General features: G+C 37.2%; 1 protein-coding gene across 3 annotated transcripts in view; it reads right to left on the bottom strand.

Annotated features, from left to right (window-relative positions):
• Positions 1-1721: 1721 nt before the first annotated feature.
• Positions 1722-22439, bottom strand: part of ERR (estrogen-related receptor) — a 36533-nt gene continuing 15815 nt past the window's right edge. For all 3 annotated transcript variants that reach the window (XM_034977916.2, XM_034977914.2, XM_034977913.2), the window contains 7 exons: positions 13486-13614; positions 12508-12750; positions 11960-12178; positions 9935-10120; positions 8238-8396; positions 7953-8125; positions 1722-7409 (listed from right to left, as the gene is read on the bottom strand). In XM_034977916.2, coding sequence (XP_034833807.1) covers positions 7244-7409; positions 7953-8125; positions 8238-8396; positions 9935-10120; positions 11960-12178; positions 12508-12750; positions 13486-13608 — 1269 coding nt within the window. In that variant the 5' untranslated portion in view covers positions 13609-13614 and the 3' untranslated portion in view covers positions 1722-7243. The remainder of the gene's footprint in view (positions 7410-7952; positions 8126-8237; positions 8397-9934; positions 10121-11959; positions 12179-12507; positions 12751-13485; positions 13615-22439) is intronic.

Below are 22439 nucleotides of genomic sequence, written 5' to 3' on the forward strand. Positions count from 1 at the left end.
GCTCAACCATCATTCCATGAATCAAGAACTTTTAATACTACCAGTATGCCGCATTATTCGGCTCCACTTTCAACATCCCCGAATAATTGCGCATCCAATGGGGGAGGTGTTACGCTGGCTGACTGCCCCATCAGCGCAACGTGAGCTACCTGCCGAAGAAGCACACATTGGCGCCTTCGTGTACGATCATCGACGCGAACGGACGTACACTACATTATCTTTAATTATTATATATACCATTTTTGTAATTCCGTTGTAACCCAATTAAACCATGTACCAACCAAAAAGGTGTTCTGACTTATACCAGCTCTGGGCAGCCGCCCTAATGTAACTAGATGATTGTTATTTATTTATTTGGACGCGATGTTTTGTGCATATTTAGTACCTCCTCATTCAACTATATATTTGTCTAGACTCTTGATCATTATCTACCGCGCTGGTGTTAGTGAAAGACCTAGAATATTTTATGAAAAGTTGAATGTTATTGAAATACTTATTGAAAGAAATAAGTTTGATGAAGATTATAAGTATTATGAAAAATGCACACAAGCATGTTATGTTAAATATTAATTAGGAGAGTACGCGCCGCGATTGTTGATTTGTTTATTTATTTGTATTATGTGAAGAAGTAACTTGAAAGGAAGATGAAGACTAGGAGAGATTTATTTTGACTGTCCAGGAAATATAAATACCTGAGAATGAGATGTTCAATAATAGGTAATCTTGTGGGTTATGGAATAGAAACCTTATATTTACTGTTTTGCGACGATGCTACGACAGCAGCTGTATACTGATGATGAGGACGATTTGATAGGTCAAAGAATCTTTTGAAGTCGATTTGTGAAATCGATATCTCAGCTTCTACATATCTAATACCTATGATTCTATTTTGAAATTATTTTATTATGATGAGATTTTTCGAAACTTTTGTAAAAGTTAAATCATTGACTGTGCACTTAATAGATTACGATTTTTCTATTTATAAGTAAGGTTGAAAATATGCCCATACGAAGTAAGAGATAAGATAAATTGCACTTGAGCACAGGAAGTAACGATAAAAAAAAATGTTTCCTTACATAATTTTAATTTTATTTAGCATTAGATTTTATTTTTGTGATTGTCATCATCTTTTCTTCTGATTCGATGTAGCGTCTAACATTTTTTTCTTTTAAGGGGAGGGGTAACCGCATACATTTTCAGGGGAGTTGTAATATGTACGAATTGTCAGTTTAAGTAACATAAAAATGCAACTCCTCAATATATCGAATTAGGTTGCCTGCACATCGGATTGAAAGAGAGGTGATGCAAAATTATGTAGGTTAGGTAGTTAAGCAATAAGATTTAAACAATAGTATGTAAAATTTCTTTATTAGTATTGTTAGTCCATAAGCGGGAGTAGATCATAAGCCGGCTCTCAATAAACATCTTCCACCGTTGCCGCATTTAATTATTACCATACGGCCACAACATATCTCAATGGCAATCAGAGTATGAGGCGGGGGGACGCCCCGCACACCCACACGTCACACGGGGCTGTGCGAGGGGTTCCCTCCCCGAGTGCTATCTCGACCTGTCGCGTACTTAGACGCATTTTATTAGTCCACATTTGAATTATGTACTTATATTGAATCATTATTATTGTATTGATTTTATATATTAGATTTATTTTATTATTAGCTTATTTAGTTTATTAGAAAGGTTACTTAAAATAAAACGTCCGCTTCCGTTCAAATTTCCGTCATTTTATTATAATTTATTTCACATTATCTCCGAGACCAGTTTCATATAATCAATAACGTTGTAAACAAATAACCATACAATTATTTCATGACAATAATATTAAGAGACAGCTGTAGGCTCTCTACGTAAAGTATATCGATCTGTTATTACTATCAAGCCCAACACTGCTTACTAACATTTTGTTACGAACGAAGTAAGTTCTTGTTATTGACGCAAACACCTTACTGTGTAGTGGTGTTATGTGTCGCGCTGGAGTGCTTTGCGACACACCATAACACTAACGTGTGCAGCTTCATGGTTTTCTAACAACACTAAGGGATGATTTATGCCAAAACGTGGCGGGCACGAGCCGTGCCACGTATGACGCGCGGATGAGGCACGGATTCAAAATAATTTCATATGAAGCAGTTTATGCTTCACTGTGTGTCCGTAATGCGTCCGGGTCTCGGACGTGGCTCGGCCGTGCACGTTTATATTACACTCGATGTAATATGAACGTGAGGCACGTACGGGGCTCGGAAAACTCACACACGGCTCGTGCCCGGCACGGTCAAGCATAAATCATCCTTAAGCCTACCGCCGTTGTGACAGCTAAAATATGACGATCACAGTCACCTCTGATTGGCCGACCTTTCTCAATATTGGCTAAAATGCATTGTTGCAGCAAGAATATCATAAATTTAGACAGCCACAACAACAGAGATTATAGCCCTGTGATAAACACAACTTTTGCAATCAACCGACTGGATGATAAAATAAAACCACGATAAAATATACTAGGCAAAACCTTTTAAAAAGTCAACGATTTTACCAAAGACCATTATTGCCGGAAACAAGATATTGTATTTTCGATAGTAATAACAGACAGACTCCCAAATGAAATAGAAAACTTATTTACTAATCTGGCACATCTCACATTTTGTACAATCTATCACACCAGGCGCTGCAGCAGCGACATAATTACATCTGGCACAACTCACATTTTGTACATTATCACACCAGGGCCGTTATTCTCTATAACATCAAAATCGCACTCTGACAATAGTAAATAGGTACCCTCTCTTCCATCACTTTTTTTAAATAAAAATAGCGAGCAAACGCGCAGGCTGGTCACGTAAAAAGTAAACAAATAGCACGTAATTTCTCACAGAAACGCATGACTCGCTAAACTTGTCGCTTCAGATATTCTAAAGATTTTCGTGTTAAAAAATTTCACTAAGAATTTACTGCAAAACTAACAATAAAACCGCGATACACTTATTAGTGAAAAAACTAAGAACATCTTAAGCGATTTGTATACATTTTAAGTAAGCTACATAAAATGAATAATAGGTAGATAACTAGATAAAGAGATGTTGATGCTAAGGCTCAGTCTAACTAATGTCTGAAAATTACACTCGAAATGTGTTTCGTAACGTCAAGTCATAAACAAGCGTTTTCTTGGTCGCGAATAGTTGCGGTATAAAAAACGCAACGGGAATAGAGATTAGATCCACCCGCAGATCTTGTCAGAATTCTGCTATACGTACTGCCGAAACACGGGCGACGATGGCTTTGCAGTCACTTTACTGAAATTAGGCAAGCCATGTGTGCAGTATGTCAAATTGTTTGTGGGTACTCTGCTTCTTTCTGAATCGTGACTCTTTATTCAATAACAGTAAAATTTAACGCTACAAATTTCAGTCACGAGTGTATAATGCGTACAAAATGACTTTTCACGCGCTATTTTAACTTTATGTGTCAATAATTGTTATGGCAAAAGTACAATTTTAGTCCTTCTTTTAAAGGTAAAAAACCGTACTTTTGACTTTGACAGTTGACAGTTAAAATGGCGCGGAGAAGTCATTTTGTACGGACTATATTATGTTTATAATGTCACAGCAAATAAAGGCCCAGCGCAGAAACACCGATACATAATAATTACAATTAAAAACTATAAAATATTCTTAACATAAGAATAACTACAATAGGACGCTTTAAATAATTCACTGGAAATTAAACATATCGTTTTTAACGATACGTATTTGTAGTTTTATTATATCCGATTATAAGATCCGTCAAATCATATTTTGCTGTCATAGTAGGTAGGTACCGACAGTAAAATTCAGTCATTAAAATTTTCTGGAAACGTTTTTAAAACGCTATTGGAACGAACATGCAATTAAAGGTGATTTAAATGAACAGTGTGGCCAAAATTTAATCTAGTATTTTGACGGATTCTATATTTGTAGGTATTAAAATTAATTTAATTTTACAACGATCAGTAAAATTTGATTTATATATTTTCATATTATTACATAATTGACAATTTTTTTTCAAAACTATAATTTTATTGCATTTTAATAATTATTAAGGTACATAATTTTCTTTCTGTCGATTGAAATATCAAAATCTGTAACAATTAATTACTCTATATCTAAAATCATTTTTTTTCAGATCATAAGATACTTTACCGATCGCAGTAAATTTCCTAAGGCTGGGTGCCTATTGGCGCTTCCTTTTAGACGCTATGGCTGCTAGAGTGGTTAGACGCATATTGACGTAAAAAATGCCATGTTCATGACAAGATATGTGTATGTCACATATACTTGACATTGGGCGAAGTGCATTGTGCTGGTCTGGCACAAAAAGCCACCAAAAAAAAAAAAAAAACTGACAAATAAAGTACGTTAGTGCTTAAACATTACATTATAGAACTTACCTTATCCAAATAATTATATAAAAAGTGTATAAATCGCTTAAATGAAATATTGATATTTTAACGGACACTTTTGACGTCCGTAAACTCATAATAAAATTATTCATCGAATCTTAGAGGATAGTAGAATGTACGCCCAGCCTTAGGTAGGTTATAATATATATTAATATTTAACGTTCTTTAGGTGGCTGAATGGTAACAGGGTATTGAGGTATTCAACATTAATATTGTTCCACTTCATATGCTATTAAAATACATAACATTTAATGTACAATTATGGATTTGCAACTTTACAACAATTTAAAAAATATTAGATTTGTACAATACGGAAAAATAAATAGAATTTATTATCAGTGGAACAACTCTTAAAATAGATTGCTTTATTATAGAAATGTGTGTGACTAAAAACTGTTAGAATATAACTTTTTTTACTGTCTATATGGACACTGAAATTGCCTGTCACAAAACCATCCTGCTACTTTGAAATTCCTGATATGAAATATTTTTTCAAGTTTAAGCATGTGACCTCATATTTTTGGTCCTTCGAGCCGGATGGCTTTGTAAAAGGTGCACGATATAATATTATATTTCAAAAGCGGATTGTAAGATCCTATAATTTAAACTGAAAACACTGACAACAGTGAATAAAGTGTAAAAGGTACTTCGTACAGTTTAAAACGATAAAAACAAATAGAAAGCCGAATACGGCTGCCGCGCATGACATTCACAAGTAATTTACAGTCGGGGAAACAATGCCTCTACGCGTTAGTGTTTTTCTAATTTCGCACTTAACTACCGCTATACATAGCAGTGACAAAAGCATGTCGGTAAGGTTAATATATATATTTTTACATTGTCATATTTCAAGTAGAAGGAATAAGGCCTGATTTATTTTATACCGTGCAATGGGCTATGGTAATTTATTTTATCAATACTTACGCTTGAACGGGTCACGAGAGCGCGGTCCAATCTTATACAAAGTAAGACAACAGACAAGAAATTCTTCCAACTGTGCCCCGCCCGTGCATGGTGTGAAATAAATTAAACCTAAACATTTACTATTATGAGAACATTTTGGACATTCATATTATGTGTACAAGCCGATCACGCAGAATATTAAATTTTTCCTCGACCATATTTTAATCTCGAAACCTCACCGTACCGTAAAACTAGATATAATTTTAATATTATACAAAAATAGTAACAAGTTTTGTACTAGATCCGTCCATTTCGTACACTCGAAGCGGGGACGCGACATACAAAGTGTAACCTCAAAGAAATAGAATTCTGAATTCCAAGATTCGCCACTTCACAGCCATAGAACAGACGCGGGTCTGTCGAAACATAAATATATATACACTACACTATCAAATCACATCCGAACTGCTAAATGCAGAATCCGCTAAATTACGGTAAACAAGTCCATTTTTTGACGCCACTGTGATATGTCGTTGTGAATAGTGGTGGTCGCGTCCGCGCGCCCAACCGGTCGCCGACTGATGTAAAACGACATATTTTGTGAAATACATAGTAGGGATTACATACAGAAATGCTACGAAGGATACCAAGATGAAAAGATCTACTTAATTTATATTCACAGGTATGTTATAAGGTATCCCTAAAACATGTAAACACATTACTGTACTGTAAGTTTATGGCGACACATTTATATGAAAACGTTAACGCCATGATGGCGTTTTGGCGCGCTCTGATTGCGTTAGCTTAACCTTGAGTTCCTATATTCAATCTATCTGTTGCTGTGTCAAAAATGGTATGGTTGCTAGTACCTTATCGACAGATTACAGATAGATTGAATAACACAAGTTTTAAATTTAACAAAGGAGCATTCTCATATTTTATCTGAGGCCCTAGTGTAGCGTTTCAAGTGAAAGTGTCATACTAAATTACAGATTTACGCACTTTACGTTAACTTGAAGTTACATTAGGGATTCTGTTCGGTTGAATTTTAACCCATCTTAAACGAGAAACAACCGTAAATCAGTCGAATCGGTAGCACTAATAAAGCGGTCGCCTAATCTGGTACTATCGCCGCAAGTGTACTGTGTGTTTGGTACGAGATTTTACATCTCACGTTGACTGACGTTGATAGAATTCGAACGTCCAAACACTTCAAGACTACACATGGACTTCAACTGCCTTGTTTTAAAGCTCAATTTCATCTGTACATCTACAGACAACGCTCTAAGCAAGCTCCTAGTGGAAGTAAAATCGGTGGTACTGAATTTTTGATTTAAGAGGGCGCCTTCGGTGCTTTTTTTAAACAAACGTATGATTTGATATTGTACGTTAAAAACTATTTATTATATTGATTTGTTTTGCCATTAGCTAGGTTTATTGATATATAAAATATTGATTTTAAAGTTACGAGCCTCGAAATATTCCTATTTTAACACTAAATTTATGACAACTTTGGGCGTAAGTAAAAAAGATTAGGAGTAAAAAATTTAAAACAATTTAACTTTAGACATAGTTTATTTATTCATTAGTTGAAATATCTTTACTTTGCAAAAATACAATTAGTATTTTCTTCTCAAAAACACTTTCCCCTAAACCCCTTTCGCGCGCTTGATTTCGGTGAAAATCATCGTGCCCCTCAACTTTCTCATACAATGTTAGGTGAAAAGCAAACAGGTTACCCACGTGCGAAGGCAATTTCGGTCGATCGCACTGCGTCACCTTAAATCAAGAACCTTTAGGTCTTCATAAGTTCCAATTCTATCAACGTTGGTGAGATGTCCAATCTCATACCTGAAGGTATCACAGTCTGTCGCAGAAGCGGCGCGCCTACCGCAGACAGGCCTCGAGCATCTCGACGAAGAGTTTGTTCATGGGCGCGCGGCGGTCGCGGTGCACGGAGGCCCAGAAGCGACGCACGGCCACGTCCGCCAGCCGCAGCGCAGGTAACACCAGTAGTAGTTGTTGCATGGCTCCGTTTGCATTTGCGTACGGCCTGCAACATAAAAACAATATGTACTCATTTTATTACGATGACTGCCGCGTCTTCCCTTGGCGAAAATATCATCATCGTCGACCGATAGACGTCCAGTGCTGGACATAATGTCTCTTGTAGGGCCTTTACCTCCACAGTCATGCACTTTTTCTTTCTTGCTTTTCTTATTTTTTAAAAAGAATATTGAGATGTCGGCTGATGACACTCCAACCTCACTCTCCTCACAGCGCACCTCGCACATTGCCACTCGCGAAGCGCGCAATCAATAGTACGCCACAGGTTGAAATGGCAATCGGGGAGGGAACGCCCCGCACAGCCCCCGCGCTAACCCGGTGCGGTCGAGCGCGGCCTGCTTCATACTCCGATTGCCATTTCCACCTGTCGCAGACTAATCTTTGCGTCGCGTGAATAAGGACTCTTAACGGGTTCAGAACTAGTCGGGCATACTCCGACAAAAACGTGAGTTTTAGCCGTCCTGTCTATAATATATTTTTAAGGAATATGACTTACGATAGTTTAAACAATAAGATATTTTGCATTTACCTTAGCGCGGAAACTGCATCATTGAGCGCCGCGAGGATAGCGTCGCGGAATCGTTTGAGCGCAGCGTGCTCGTCTATACGCGCTTCGGAATTCGCGAGCGCTAATGCCTTTAGTAGATAGCACTCCTCGCGATGCGCGGTCGCGCGCTCTAGCCGCCGCGCTACACCGGCCACCTGAAAACAAAATGGTTTTCAATTATTAAAAACCGGCCAAGTGCGAGTCGGACTTACACATAAAGGCTTATCTGCCAACCTTATGAAGGTGTGAGAGGCATATTACAATTACCTGAAGGTAGAGGTCATGTGCGCCAAGATCCCTCGCCTCTTGCTCGTCGAGCGCGAGGTCTGCGGCGAATCGTAACCGCAGCGCGCCACCCGCGGACATCGAGCGATACGCAACCATCAGGCTGAGCATCTCAGCCCACGTGCTTTGTAGCAACCGCATCTGGTGACAAAACAACTGTCAAATTGCGGCAGTCTATACCCTATCCGCCGTTTGGCTCTATCATTTGTATGGGATTACGTAACAGAGAGAGCGCTATACTAACTTATCCGCGGAATGAAGTTAGGCTAGCGCTCTCTCTGTTTGATCTATCATTTGTATGAGATTACGTAACAGAGAGAGCGCTATACCAACTTGTCCGCGGAATGAAGTTAGGATAGCGCTCTCTGTTTGATCTATCATTTGTATCAGATTACGTAACAGTGAGAGCGCTATATTAACTTCATTCCACGGATAGGATATAATATTACAGTACGCGACAGATCAAGATGACAATCGGGGAGGTAACACCCCGAACACCCGCACAGCCCCCGCGCTAAACCGGTGCGGGCGAACGCGGGTGACGTGCGGGGGTGCCGGGAGTCCACCCGCCTCATACCCCAATTAGCATCTCAACCTGTCGCGGACTATAGGTATGCTGTTTCACTGACTCTGCTTATGAGGTAAGGTGTGGATTGAATCAATGGAATTTAACGTCAGTGTCACCCTCTCGCAAGCCAAACTATCCCACGAGCACGTCAAAAGTACGGTTCACCTTTAAAATAAGAACTAATAGTACTTTTGACATGACAATTGACACATAAAGTTAAAATGGCGAAATAATATCTAAACGTGGACGAGTTATACCTTAAGTTTTGTCAAAATGTTTTAGAGCCTTAAGGTTGTACCGGCTTTACCCTCTTTCGGATGCCTATAGAAATCAGGTAAACGGGCAAGTGTGGTTTAAATTCCTCCACATTAATTGGTAATTATTATTTAATTATTTGATGACTATGTATTTTAAACGACTGTCAAACATAAATTACTCAAATGATATAGAATGTAGGATATGTTATATTTATAATTCAGCATTTCATTGTGCAAACTTGTTTTAGCATAAATAAATTAAAATACTTGTTTGCAGCAAAACGCAACACAACTTATATTTTTCTCTACGAATACTAATTTATTTTATTTTATTTTGTATCGCAACTTAAAAAAACATTGTGGCTAATTCCGTTGTGCACAATCTCTAAACTAAACTAAAATGGCACGTCTAAATGTATTGCTATCCCTTTCATAATGTTGCTTGCGGAAAAGGATAGCACTAGATTTAGACTTGTTAATTTAGTTTAGTTTAGAGATTGTGTACAAGAGAATAGGCCCCAATGAGAGAATATGCACAAGGGCAACTTATCTCTTTAAGAGGTTTATACGAGAACCCATAGAATGTGAGAACAAAAACTGATTTTATTTATGCACAAAACATAATTTTTTGATTATATCGGTGTATTTTATATGGATTCAATATTCCATCTAGTAATCTAAGAATAATGTCTGCCCAGCTACTGAAGGGTTTAAAAACGCGGCGTTTCTTAGTGCGTTTTCGCCATTAACCTTGGAAACTTGGTAAGTAGACACTAGGCAGTTGTTTTCAAACAAAGAACTGCTTGGACAAAAGTCCAGCAAGTGGAAGTCCACAAGCCGAGAAGACTACCCACCTGATCGTTTAGTGGCAAGTCCGTGAAGCCAGGGATCTGCTTGGCCCAGCCTATGACGCCAACTAACTCCCTGTCATACAAATCAGCAAGTAACGCGAGTGTTCGAGCTCGGGGATCCGTCACAGCGGTGGGCGGAGCGCCGCATGTGAGTAACTCAGGTTCGTACGACGATAAAGCTTCTAACACCTGTAACAAATTTCACCATGATTTGAACAACTACTCTTATATTATTATATTAACCCCCCCCCCCCCCCCCCCCCCCTTAATCCCCGATTTCGATCTCGACTTGTCGCGGACTATATACAGTAGGTACCTACGCGTTGTATGAACACTCCATTTTTTTCCTTGCGAGATATTTTATAATCTGATAGCTCATCCTGTCACTTCGAGACTTTAAATCTTGACCTACTCAAATTAAAAAAATGTAGTTAGTTATCAATTTATACATTAAAATCGAAAAAATTAACTGATGTGTCTGCCTTTTAATGTTTCCTTAATGTAACATGTATCTGTTCCATCATCCAACACGTTACTTAAAAGTACCTACAACACGTATTATTATAAAACCAAAAGTAATTAGTCTGCGCAACGCCTTCAAAACCAGTTGCTAAATGCATATTTGAATATTGGAGATAACAATGCAAGCCAATTTAAATATGTACTCTGAAATGGCGTTCCCCAAAAAAATACTCAATACTTGGTTTTAACGGACATAACTTATGGGTCACATAGCATTGCATCCGGGACACATTATTTAATTAACCCTATGTTCTGCATCATATTTCCCATTTCTGAGATCCTTCTATTAAAATGGAAGGGCTTTGCATAGGATAATAATGAGATGGGCTTCTAAATCCTTCATTTTAACAGTTATCAGATTAGAGATGTGACGAATAACCGGGATCGACTAATGCATGTCTCCGTAGCGTATTTTCTGAGCGACGAACGAAAGGAAAAGACCGAAGTTGGTTAAGCCTGACATGTTCTGATTTATTGTGAAACCCCATTTTAACAACATCAATCTAATTAGTAAACCACCATGCAATTATTTGTAAAATATTTTTAATTTAAACAGCAGACCTTGACTTCTGAAACATACTTCCTGTCTGGCAAAATACAGATAAGTCCCTAACCTAGTACAATCAAATTGATTTGAAACCTTGAAAGTGTGGCACAGAATATATAAGATTACAAAGACGTGCCTATTGTTAGCATTCGTTGTAATATTTATGAGCACATTTAAAAATAAATTGACGCTACTTTGCTTTTAAAACATAACGCTAATGTTTCACCAGTAAGAAAAGTGGAATCATGTTCCATTCTCTTCACTTTCACTTACCTTCCTATATCTGTGAGGGTTGTGTGGCCTAGTTGTGACAACGGTTATCAATCGATTACGATTGTAGCAAAGCCAAAGGGCCAAGTTTGGCCTTCTCGTGTTTTCCGTTTTGGAGAGTACGCTAAGCCGTCGGACCCGGATATTTATCACCAACATCTGATAATAACTAAAAACCTTATAATAACTGTAAAAACCGAATCGAATCGAATCGAAATCTCGTTCTCTTAGTCCCAAAAAAACTCCTACAATGATGTGATCAATGGAAAGGGGTCACGACCATCAGTAAAGAAGACTACAACGCACAAAGACCTTACCAAAACCTTCAGGCATTGCAAAAAAATTATGCATGCGTATGCGTAATGCCAAAACATCAGTACCTACCCTTATTATAAATGCGAAAGTGTGTTTGTTGGTTTGCTGGTTTGTTAGTTTGTGGGTTTGTCTTTCAATCACGTCGCAACGGTGCAACGGATTAACGTGAATTTTTGCATGGGTATAGGTAGAGACCTGGAAAGTGACATAGGCATACTTTTTATCCCGGACAATCAAGGAGTTCCCACGGGATTTTTAAAAAACCTAATTCCACGCGGACGAAGTAGCAGGCATCAGCTAGTAGATAAATAATTGCTAAATGTAGAGAGAGATGCAAATAGAGCTAAAAAAAATATTTTTATATTAAATCTTACTTTGATATCATCAAGTTGTGGTCGTGGCTGGTTGGGAGTGGGCTGGTCCGGTGCACGCCTGTACTTTTGCCTCCCCCCTCTTACGCGATCTAACCGCACGCCCTCCCTCAACATGCCAGTCCTTAAACATTTACGAAAACGGCACGCTTGGCATGCCTTTCGCCTTCTTTTGTTGATTTCGCATTCATTTGATGCTGGACATGTGTATTCTATGTTTCCCTGGAATGCAATACGAGTTTGAAATTTTATTTTCTAATGTCTTGAATTTTTTTGTACATAAAATGCGAGATCTGGTAACAAAAGTCAACTTATCTACATTAACAAACTCATCTAATTTTGAACTCTCAAACCTCTCAAGGAAAATGAACCTCAAAAAATACTTTTAAATTAAAAAGTCTTGCCCTAGGTATATTAATAAAATAAGTAATAATTTTCATTGAATTTATATTATATTTAGCTATAAGTTGGCCTATTTTGGAGGCATCACCCAGAGAATAATACCAACGAGTTAGAACTTTTCCGGTAAAATTTGTTCATTGTTAACAAACCTGTATTGTCCTTTTAAAAAACGCCTTACACGCTTCACAACTGGCCACACCATAGTGGAACCCCGAAGCTACATCGCCACAAACTAAACACCACCGCCTTGGCGCCTCATCGTCCCTGGCTCCGCTCGCGGCCGCCGCAGTGGTCGAAGAGCAATGCTGCTGTTCTGGACTTGCATTACCAACGATACCACCTTCCTCGGGTGAAACGCAGAATCTGACCTCTTCTTTTGGTTCCAATTCAAGCTGCAATATACATACGTAGTGCTTATCGAAAATGATATTAGCTTACAGAAATGTTTTAGTTGACGACAAAATAATAAATTGATTTGATCTATTGTAACCTTCTGAAAATGGTGGCTGAGAAAAAGAGTAACAGTTGAGTGTGTTACCGGCTTTTCTCAGTAAAGTATCACTTTTTGTAGTCTTGATTAGAGCCATAAGTTGTCTTACATCAAATGTAAACTTTCGGTTGGTATAGAATATAGATACTTTAATGTTGAACTATAGAGTATTTATGAACTCAGAATTTTCTCCTCTTTCATTTGACTACTCGATACAATTGCAAAAAAATGGGGATTTTCAGATCATCATTTTTTTCTATGTAACATAGGTACACACACCATATTTATTTTGTTCATATAAAATGTAACCTATGTTATCCAGACCATACCTAATAACAAATCGGTTGACATCTCATTCGTCAAAATCGGCTCAGTAGTTCAGGCGCCACGGCGGAACATACATAAAAATTAAATACAAACATACCTATAGTACACGACAGGTTGAGATGGCAATCGGGGGGACGCCCTACACACCCGCACGTCACCGAGCTATCCCGCACCGGGTTAATGCGGGGGGTGTGCGGGGTGTCCTCACCCCAATTGCCATGTAAAGTTGTCGCGAACCATACATAGACTGCTAAAATCGTAACACTTCCTTTTGGCTTTGCCGTAGTCGAGTAAAAAGTGAAATACTTACGTTACAGGGTTCACCAAGCACAGCCATCGGGCGATGCTGCTCAGTGGGCGAGTACTGCGGCGGCGGCTCGGCCTCCTGCTTCACCCGCCGCAGCAAGGGCTCCCCGTTGACGGCGGACATCATCTGCACCTGTGACGAAAGAAACAACATTGTCGTAGAGGCATGTAAAAGGTCTACCAATATTAAAATGCGAAAGTGTGTTTGCTTGTTGGTTTATTGGTTTGTTACTTTGTTCTTCAATCACGTCGCAACGGAGCAGCGGATTGACGTGATTTTTGCACGGGTATAGTTAAAGACCTGGAGAGTGACATAGGCTATTTTTTATACCAGAAAATCCAAGAATTCCCACGGGATTATTATAAACAAAATCCACGCGAACGAAGTCGCGAGCATCAGCTAGTATAGTTTCGAAATAATTATGTAACAAGAAAAGGTGACTGATCAACGCACAGCTTAAACTGCTAACAGCTTAAACGACTGAACGAATCGGGCTGAAATTTGGCTTGCAGATAGCTATTATGACGTAGGTACCTAGACATCCGCTAAGAAACAATTTTTGAAAATTCAACCCCTAAGAATCCAAATCTGTGAAAATACGGATATTTTAAATATCCGTATTTACGTCATACCTTACAAATAGTTCTTTGACAACTTCGGAACGTATTTTCACAGACTCGGATCGGATGAGTACGTAACCGCCCTAATGTAGTAAAATAGTAGTTAGAAAGTGTAGTCCAGTGTCCACGCAGACGAAGTCGCGGGCATAAGCTAATTACATATAATACCTAATATTACCTAATAACCTAACAACAAACCTCAGTCTATGAGATGAGCGGACGCCCGAGCAAATAAAAAAAAATTAGAAGAAATAATATCCTATTTTTATGCAAAACAACTGTCAATCTTTGCCTCAAACATCCTACCTAAATCATGTTTTTTGCTGTGATTATAATTCGAACTTAGATATGGCTCAGGATAAACGAACGCATCAAACGATCATTATAGGAATATGTACATCTTCCAAAAATAAATTCTGCGAATTCTAAATCACTATTGCACTCCAATTATACCTACAAAGCAACACCAACTTTATTTCATCCTTTTATAAAGTTTACAAAAAGTCATTAAAATCTTCTTGCATGGCTAATCATAATACGGATATAGATACTTACCTACCTAAAACGGGCAATTAAATAATAAATGTACCGGGTACTTAGGGAAATTAGTACGTACATATTATAGTACGTGACAGGTCGAGTGGCAATCGGGGTATAAGGCGGGGTGATCCCACCACGATTGTCATCTCAACCTGTCGCGGACTATACCTACATTTCACAATTGATAACTTATGCAGAAATAAAAAACGCGAGATGGAGACTTAGAGATAATATCTATACCTACTCAGATAGCGAAAATAAAAATTATCTATTTATATGACCAAGTTTCAAGGATGCAACAGGTTCAACGCACTTTTGACATTGACGGCTTTTCGATAAAAAAGTCGTGACGCAACCGGCGTGACTTTTTTAAACAAAGTAAGTATTATGCTTATCAGACAAGACCTACATATTATAATATACGTTATTTCATAATAATAGTTTTAATAAGCGTAAACTGATTACAATTGGAACGTGGAAAGTACAAAATCATTGCACCAGGTCTGTATTTTTCAAAGCGCTAACCAGGTTTTGTTCAAGTTTTTTATTTATTTAACAGATTAAGGATATATTATAAGGATTTCTATAATAATATAAATATTATTATAATAATAAAGGAGAGAGATCCCTAGTGTACAATATTTCTGTGACAAACTCTTTGCTGATCTGAAAACTTAGTTAACCCCGCTCTTGTACATCCATGTGTCAAAGAGGTATTGTTATCTCCGTCTATTTCAGGGAACCTCCGTTCGTAAGTATGGCAACAACAGTTAACTCTGTCTTTTGGAACGAACATTATTATAATTGCCCTATAGAACTTTTTTGAAGAGTTAAAACGGGATAGATACTAAAAGAAAGCTCCAACGCGAGTGAGAACGGCAAGGTCCAAGCTGTTTATAATTATGGCAGGAAAAATAAATTCTTCTAAAAGTAAGAGTTTTCCATTTAGAATATTAAAAAATCCAAATTCAACCTTGATTTCAAAAATGCTAGATTATTTTTTTACGATCAATAATAACAAGTATAAAATTACCTACAACAAACCTAAAACCTAAATATAAACGTCAAAATTATATCTAATATATTATAAATAATATAGGTAGGTACAGCTACAACATGATTAATTAACGGCAATGTTGCTGTCGTACTAGACACCGAGCCTATCTCAATAGCATCGTAGTTGACGAGTACGAGGCAGCCCCGGCGCCACGTTTGTCCAAATTGCCATTTATCTACGAACTGCTAAGCCCGAAGGTGAGTCCACGGGCGTGCGGTCGATGAACCACTCCGCTTGTTATTATGAATATCTATTTTGCGCCACAACACACCGAAATTCTCATGCTTACGCGATTTATATCGATTTCAAGGCCTCCGGTTCTACCAATTTTTTGCTCCTCAGCCAAATAAAATTACTGAGCGATCCAGAACATAATAAAAGTAAAAGTAGCATGGCTTGATATAAAAAATGGCGAAACAGACACTAAATTTTTTGTTAACCTAGGTCTTAGGAGGTCATTATTATCACCACGCTGAATTTGTAATTTTGAAAACTACAACGAGCGGATTCTACCTGCTTAGATTCTATATTTTATTTGTAGTAGATCTTGTAAAAAATCTTTGCCACAATGTTCTGTACTTTTAACAGATATTTTGTTCCACTTAGTAATTAGCACAAAACGTGGTTTAGTTAATATCATGTATCACATATACCTCTTCAAGAGGCAGAGCATAAAAATTAGGTATGATTTTTCCGGGCTTGTAGTTTGGTATTGGCTTATCAGATTTTAAGCAAACCAGAATATTGTATGGTTTAAATATCTACATACATATCTACAATGAATAATTACCATGACAAAACATATTTACCTACTATTGACACGATACACGTTTTCACAGCATCATCACACAACACGTGTTATAGCAACAGAATTTTCTTTTCAACTATTTTTATGTTAATTACCCAGTTCTGTTTGAACTCTAAAAGTTCAATGCATTTATGAAAATAAAATAGGTAGGTAGTGTTCTTTATAATTAAATCATTAAAGTCATGAAACTCACTTGAAAACTTAAATTTAGATGATCTGTAAGAAACTGCAAGGTATTTGGAGTTCCGTAGAAGATAGATTGATTAAATCAGATCGATGTCGATATCGTTTAAAAATTTAAAAAAAAAAAAAAAAAATTATTAAAAGTTTAAAAAATTTAACTCCACAAAAAAAGATATAAAACGGCAGAAACCTAATAAACGACAAAAGATTACTCAATAATATAGAATAACCAACTAAAAAAATTACCAAATGGTACAAGATTCGAAATTAACAATTTTTTTTAAATACTACACAAAGAAAGAACTACAACTATTGAACTACATATAAGAATACCTGAAGAGCAAATTGTTATGTCGGCATTTAACTATGAATTGAAAGAAAATCGTCGGAATGTATGTACTTGGTAAAGGTAAACTCAGTTTAAATAATTGAATATACTTTTATTTCACTTCCAGAGTGTGCATAGCGACGACCAAAATCATAGACTTCTAGACAACTGTCAGGGAGCGTAAGGACGAGTCTAGACCCCGTCCAACACTACCTAGGTAACAATTAAAACATATTGTGTTACAAGAAAGGTAGGTGCATATAACATAAAATGGCGCGTGAGGAGTCGTTTTTTACAGACTATACCTACTGCAGTATGGCCGAGAAATAAGCTGCGAATTTGTACTTATCTAATGCTTATTTTTAAATACGGATAACAGTCATCAGCATGCATTACTCGAATCTACATATTATTAGTAAACGCATCTTCTGACTTCTCGTAATACCTACTCGTAGAACAAGACTTGAAAATCGTAATATTAACTCTAGATTGTTAAAACAATGTTTTTTTTAAACGTTGCAGTAATTATAAATATAAATATAGTCCGTACAAAATGAGAACTCACGCGTTATTTTAGCTCTAAGTATGTGTCAACTATCATGTCAAAAGTGCGACTCACGTTTATAATAAGGACTTAAATCGTACTTTTGACATCACAGTTGACACAAAGTTAGAATGGCGCGTGAGGAGTTAAAATTTATGGGTTATAATTTAATTGAAGCTATAATAAATTAAGGATATGATTATAATAAGCCAGTATGTAAACTTGCGTGGTGACGATAAGAACAGACTGACATATGAGTTTGACTGTCTAATCAGTTTTGACGTAAGCATAACAGAGGAATAGGGAATAAACAATCAGAGTCGCGACACCGTATTGTTTATAAAAACGAGACCTACCTCAACACGAAGTTTAGTCAGATCAGTATTCTGTATTTTTCCATGCGTTATCTTTATCGTTTATTTGATAACGACAATTCCGCTTGTCCATTTGACGACTTGATTGTTGCTAAGCAGTCAACGAGACTATGACAACAGACAAGACATTATCTGCTAAATTCGTAATGCGAATTCATTTGTTTTATTTTATTATTATTATCATTATTTATTTGTACCAAAAACATTTACAGTAAAGAGAAAAAGAAAGCAAAAGTGGACAGGGAAGCACTTATCTCTATGAGAGATCTATACCAGTGACCCTTGGCAGTGCGAGAGGTTGTAAAGGGAGTAGAATAGCTACAAGAAGAAGATAGAAATACTCATGAAAAGAACATAATAGATACTATGTAATATTATATAATTTATACAAGTGGATAAGGTACTAACGTAATTTTATTATCTTTAAATGAATGTATGATATGGTATTACATTACTGTTAGAGGCGTAGATGACAAAATTACAACTACCATGCACTAACAAGTCCGTATTCCGTACTATCGTAAAAGAAATTACAAACCAGCATAATAAAATTTATCACACCAACAGCAGTACAACACTGCAAGTTAATGACCGACAGAGCCATCTATGACGTGAACTTCAGTAAACATATTATTTGTTCGCGAACTTTATTTTTAATTATTTTTTTGTGATGTAACTATAAATTTATGGTTTTCGGATTTTTTCCTTTACTTGTGCTATAGGCAAGACATTGCTACTGTTGATTTTAGAAATTACATTTCCTAGGAAGCCTGGGTATAGAATGACGGAGGTACATTTCCAATAACAATATTTATAATAATCAAAAAGAAGACTTATGCATCGATAGAAGAAGTAAAAAATTTACCTCGAACAGTTTTTGTTTGAAATTTTTTACTGTGGTGTACCTAATTTTATTAACAATTTGAATTAATATGCATCACAGTCTTAATTTATAAAAAATAAGGATTCATTAAATTGACTCAGTTTATTCCTTTTTATAATAGTAGACAAACTTGGTTAGTGAGTCTGAAGTCTGAGAGGAACCTTGTCAAAACAATTTTTTAAGCCCCTGCACACGACTATTTCTCTCAGCGCACTCGAAGGCCGAGATAAAAAATTGGGCAGTTATCTACTCGTATATATATATATATATAATATGCAATATTTGCGTGTGGTCTGTTGTCCAAGGCCGGCACATTAGCTATTCGCCGCCGGTCGCCATCGATGACTTCACTGCCACATTTTTATCAAAGCGCAATGTTTGAGCCAGTTGAACAATAGGCGCTCTTTGTTTGATAATGAAAATAACACTAATTGAATTACAGACTATTTCAGCGTTCTTCTGATAACGACTAAAATGGACAACAAACGAAAAGTTAAAATTTAATGTAGGTTAGTTAAGTTCGTGTACATTGTTAGATGTACCTACCCTACCTATGACACAGCAAAACATTGATTAAGTATTATTATGTCCCCTAGGTAGGTACACGTGGCATTGTAAAAGATAAGGCAATTGTTTAATACCTACCAAACATCTATTAAAGTTCCAGAAATTTACATGAATATTATAAATTTTTATACGCCTTTATATTAATTTCTTAATTCTAAACCTAAGTTGGGATATTTTCGACAATAGATAAACAGTTAAATTGTATCAAGCAAAAGATCTATGCATAATAAAATTAGGTAGTAATACTATGAAAAAGTATGTACCTACCCAACGAATGCGCTCGACCATATTGTTTTTATAGGCATCTATTATCTACAATCCAAATCGTATTAGATATAATTAAAATGTATGAGATATAATTAAATAGTACCTATTAGATATAATTAAAATGTAAGTTCCTTTAACAATTTATCAAAGTTTAACCGCAGGCTATCGTGGAACAACGGATGATTAATGTCAGAAACATCATATTATAACATGATTGCAGCCTTTGTTAACGCGCTGGCTAGACGCTCAACATATTACATAGCTCTAGGTATGGGTAGGTCAGGTTCGCACGCCTACGAAAAGCTTTGGCCCAGGCAAATTCGGCGGCGTCTGTGAGGTATAAATAAATAGGGGGGATATGACAAGCTGGTTTAGAAGTGGGGTGAGGTGGGGGTGCGCGGAGGGGGGTGCGTCTAGACTGCGGCCTTGACCGCGCCTGTTTCCGCGCGATCGAGGTCGAGTCGACCCACAGCCTACAGACCGACTGCGAAGTGGTGCGGAGCAATGCGGATTGCGGAGCTCAAAAACGGTACATGGCAATTTAAACGTACCATGGGCTACGTCATTGTTCAGTGCCATTTTTGATGGCTAAGCGTAGGTTAAGTTAGATTTACCGGAACATTTACGACACGTAGGCATAGGTACTGGTTAAGATAAAACATTGTTGAAATATGTACTTATCATTAATAAGTATCGATAGGATCTCTATAGGTTTTACTTTATATAACTGAGGAGCGTTTTAATTCAGAAGGCATCTTTAGGGTTTCCAAAATGAAAATCTAATGATTTAGTCACGGACATAATTTAAGCAACGAGGGGCGATAAAAATTAGCTAGAACAAGGCGGCCGGTAAGGCGCGCGGCGCGGCGTTGCGCTCGGTCTGTGAACTCTAGCGATTCGACATTGCGTCGACATTGAGTCGAACTAAATAATGCAGATAGCGGAGGGTTAACGACCGACAGCACCCAATATCACGACGCGGACGATCGCAACATTCACTAGCACCTGCCGATGTAGCGTGACGCACATTATATAATGCTGGTGCGACCTACCCTAATACCTCAAGCGTCTTCAACTTACCATACCGATAATTAACATACTTAAGACATGCGTGACACACGAATTTCTGGACCATTTCTGCGGATAACATTTTGGACGATTAAATTAAAATCGTTCTTTTTCTTGATACGATATTGCCAACGGATCCCAATAGATGCCTTAACTTTTCACTTTTTCAACATAGATACCAAATTGTAGGCTGTCTAATCAATTTAGAATTATTATCTCAACCTGGTTAAACAAGGTAGGTAGGCACATATCAGGAAAATGCTAGAAGATAGATGATGAAAAGCTCACTATCGTCAGTTACCTAGACCTAACCTATCTGGAAAATTTTAGAATTTTATTATTTCAAAGCTGTGAATACAAAATACCAAACTAAACGTTTAAAAACTAATTCCAACTACAGGCACTACTTAGGTACTCCTAAAAATCCAAAATCTTCACAATGAGAACTTACATAAAATACCAATCTCAAAACATTCAAATTTCATTCCTTGACGTATTATGTCATGTTACATTTTGTTTGTAGGTAGATATATGTTTGTCATATCCGCTATATTGGATTTGTTATACTGTCATACGTAGAACGATAAGACGAAGGTAATGATGAAGGAATAGATGACATGATGATGACAATGAACGAAGGACAAATTAATACAATACCTCAACTGCCAATTATAGCCAAGCACAACTCTACCGTGGTCGGGTAAAAAGTAGGGAGAATCAAAGCCGCCGCAAACCTAGCCTTCTTGCTAATCGGAAATGATTCGATGGCGGTTGATTCACGGAGACTTGCTGGGAAAAGGAGGGGGAGGGCGGCAGCTCACCGGGTGACATTGCGCGGCCGTCGACACCACGACCTACGCCACGACTCGCGACGCGCGTGCCGTTTAACTACGTTGTACTCCTCTACAAAGACTTAGGTCCTAGATCATTTCATTTTTTTCAGCCACAACTGTATTGAGGTAAGCTAAATATTAGACATGCTTATATTGCAAAATTTAGATTAACACCCGATAGGTAATTTGGCACGAATAAAAGACAAAAAGGCAATAGAACAGAAGAACTTTCATAATAACTTGTGCGTTTTAGGTCCTGGACTTGTGAAACACGCTTTGCTTACTTACAATAATTCAAAGTAACGGAAACCGAAACTAAACTTGACCGCCTGTCATGCAATTGGATCTTCTAAGTAATAAATCTTTGCCTCAACTGTTGAACTCGTTGAAATCGTTTGAACACCAAAATCACCATGATGCTAGCATAATCAATAAAATAGGTAATAATTCTGTACCTATCTACTTATCAATAACTAACAAAGAGTGTAGACCGGTAAATATGTTAGTGATCTGAATAGACACCTATTTTAGAAACAATCTGTCCAAATGATGGGTGGATATTTGAGTGCTACGATGGCACAGAGCGACCAAGCGGTCAAACTTTCTAGTTTCTGTGCCCGTCTTTTTGCACTGTAAGAACACAACAAGGAATCTAAGTAGGCAGATGCCTATATACCTACCCTCTTATTTAAAAACACAATTCACAAAATTTATAAAAAAGACAATATCCTGCAGTTCGTTGCCACCAGGCACCAATTAATATTGGTATTGTAATTTTTGTACGAAACATAGACGGCATAACGTCATGTTGATGAACATCAATGACACGTTTTTCATATTCAGATAAAATGTTCTTGTTAGAGGTTAGCTTTAGGTGCAGCGCAT

The sequence above is a fragment of the Maniola hyperantus genome, chromosome 18, assembly GCF_902806685.2.
Source record: "Maniola hyperantus chromosome 18, iAphHyp1.2, whole genome shotgun sequence".
Taxonomy (NCBI): Eukaryota; Metazoa; Arthropoda; class Insecta; order Lepidoptera; family Nymphalidae; genus Maniola; species Maniola hyperantus.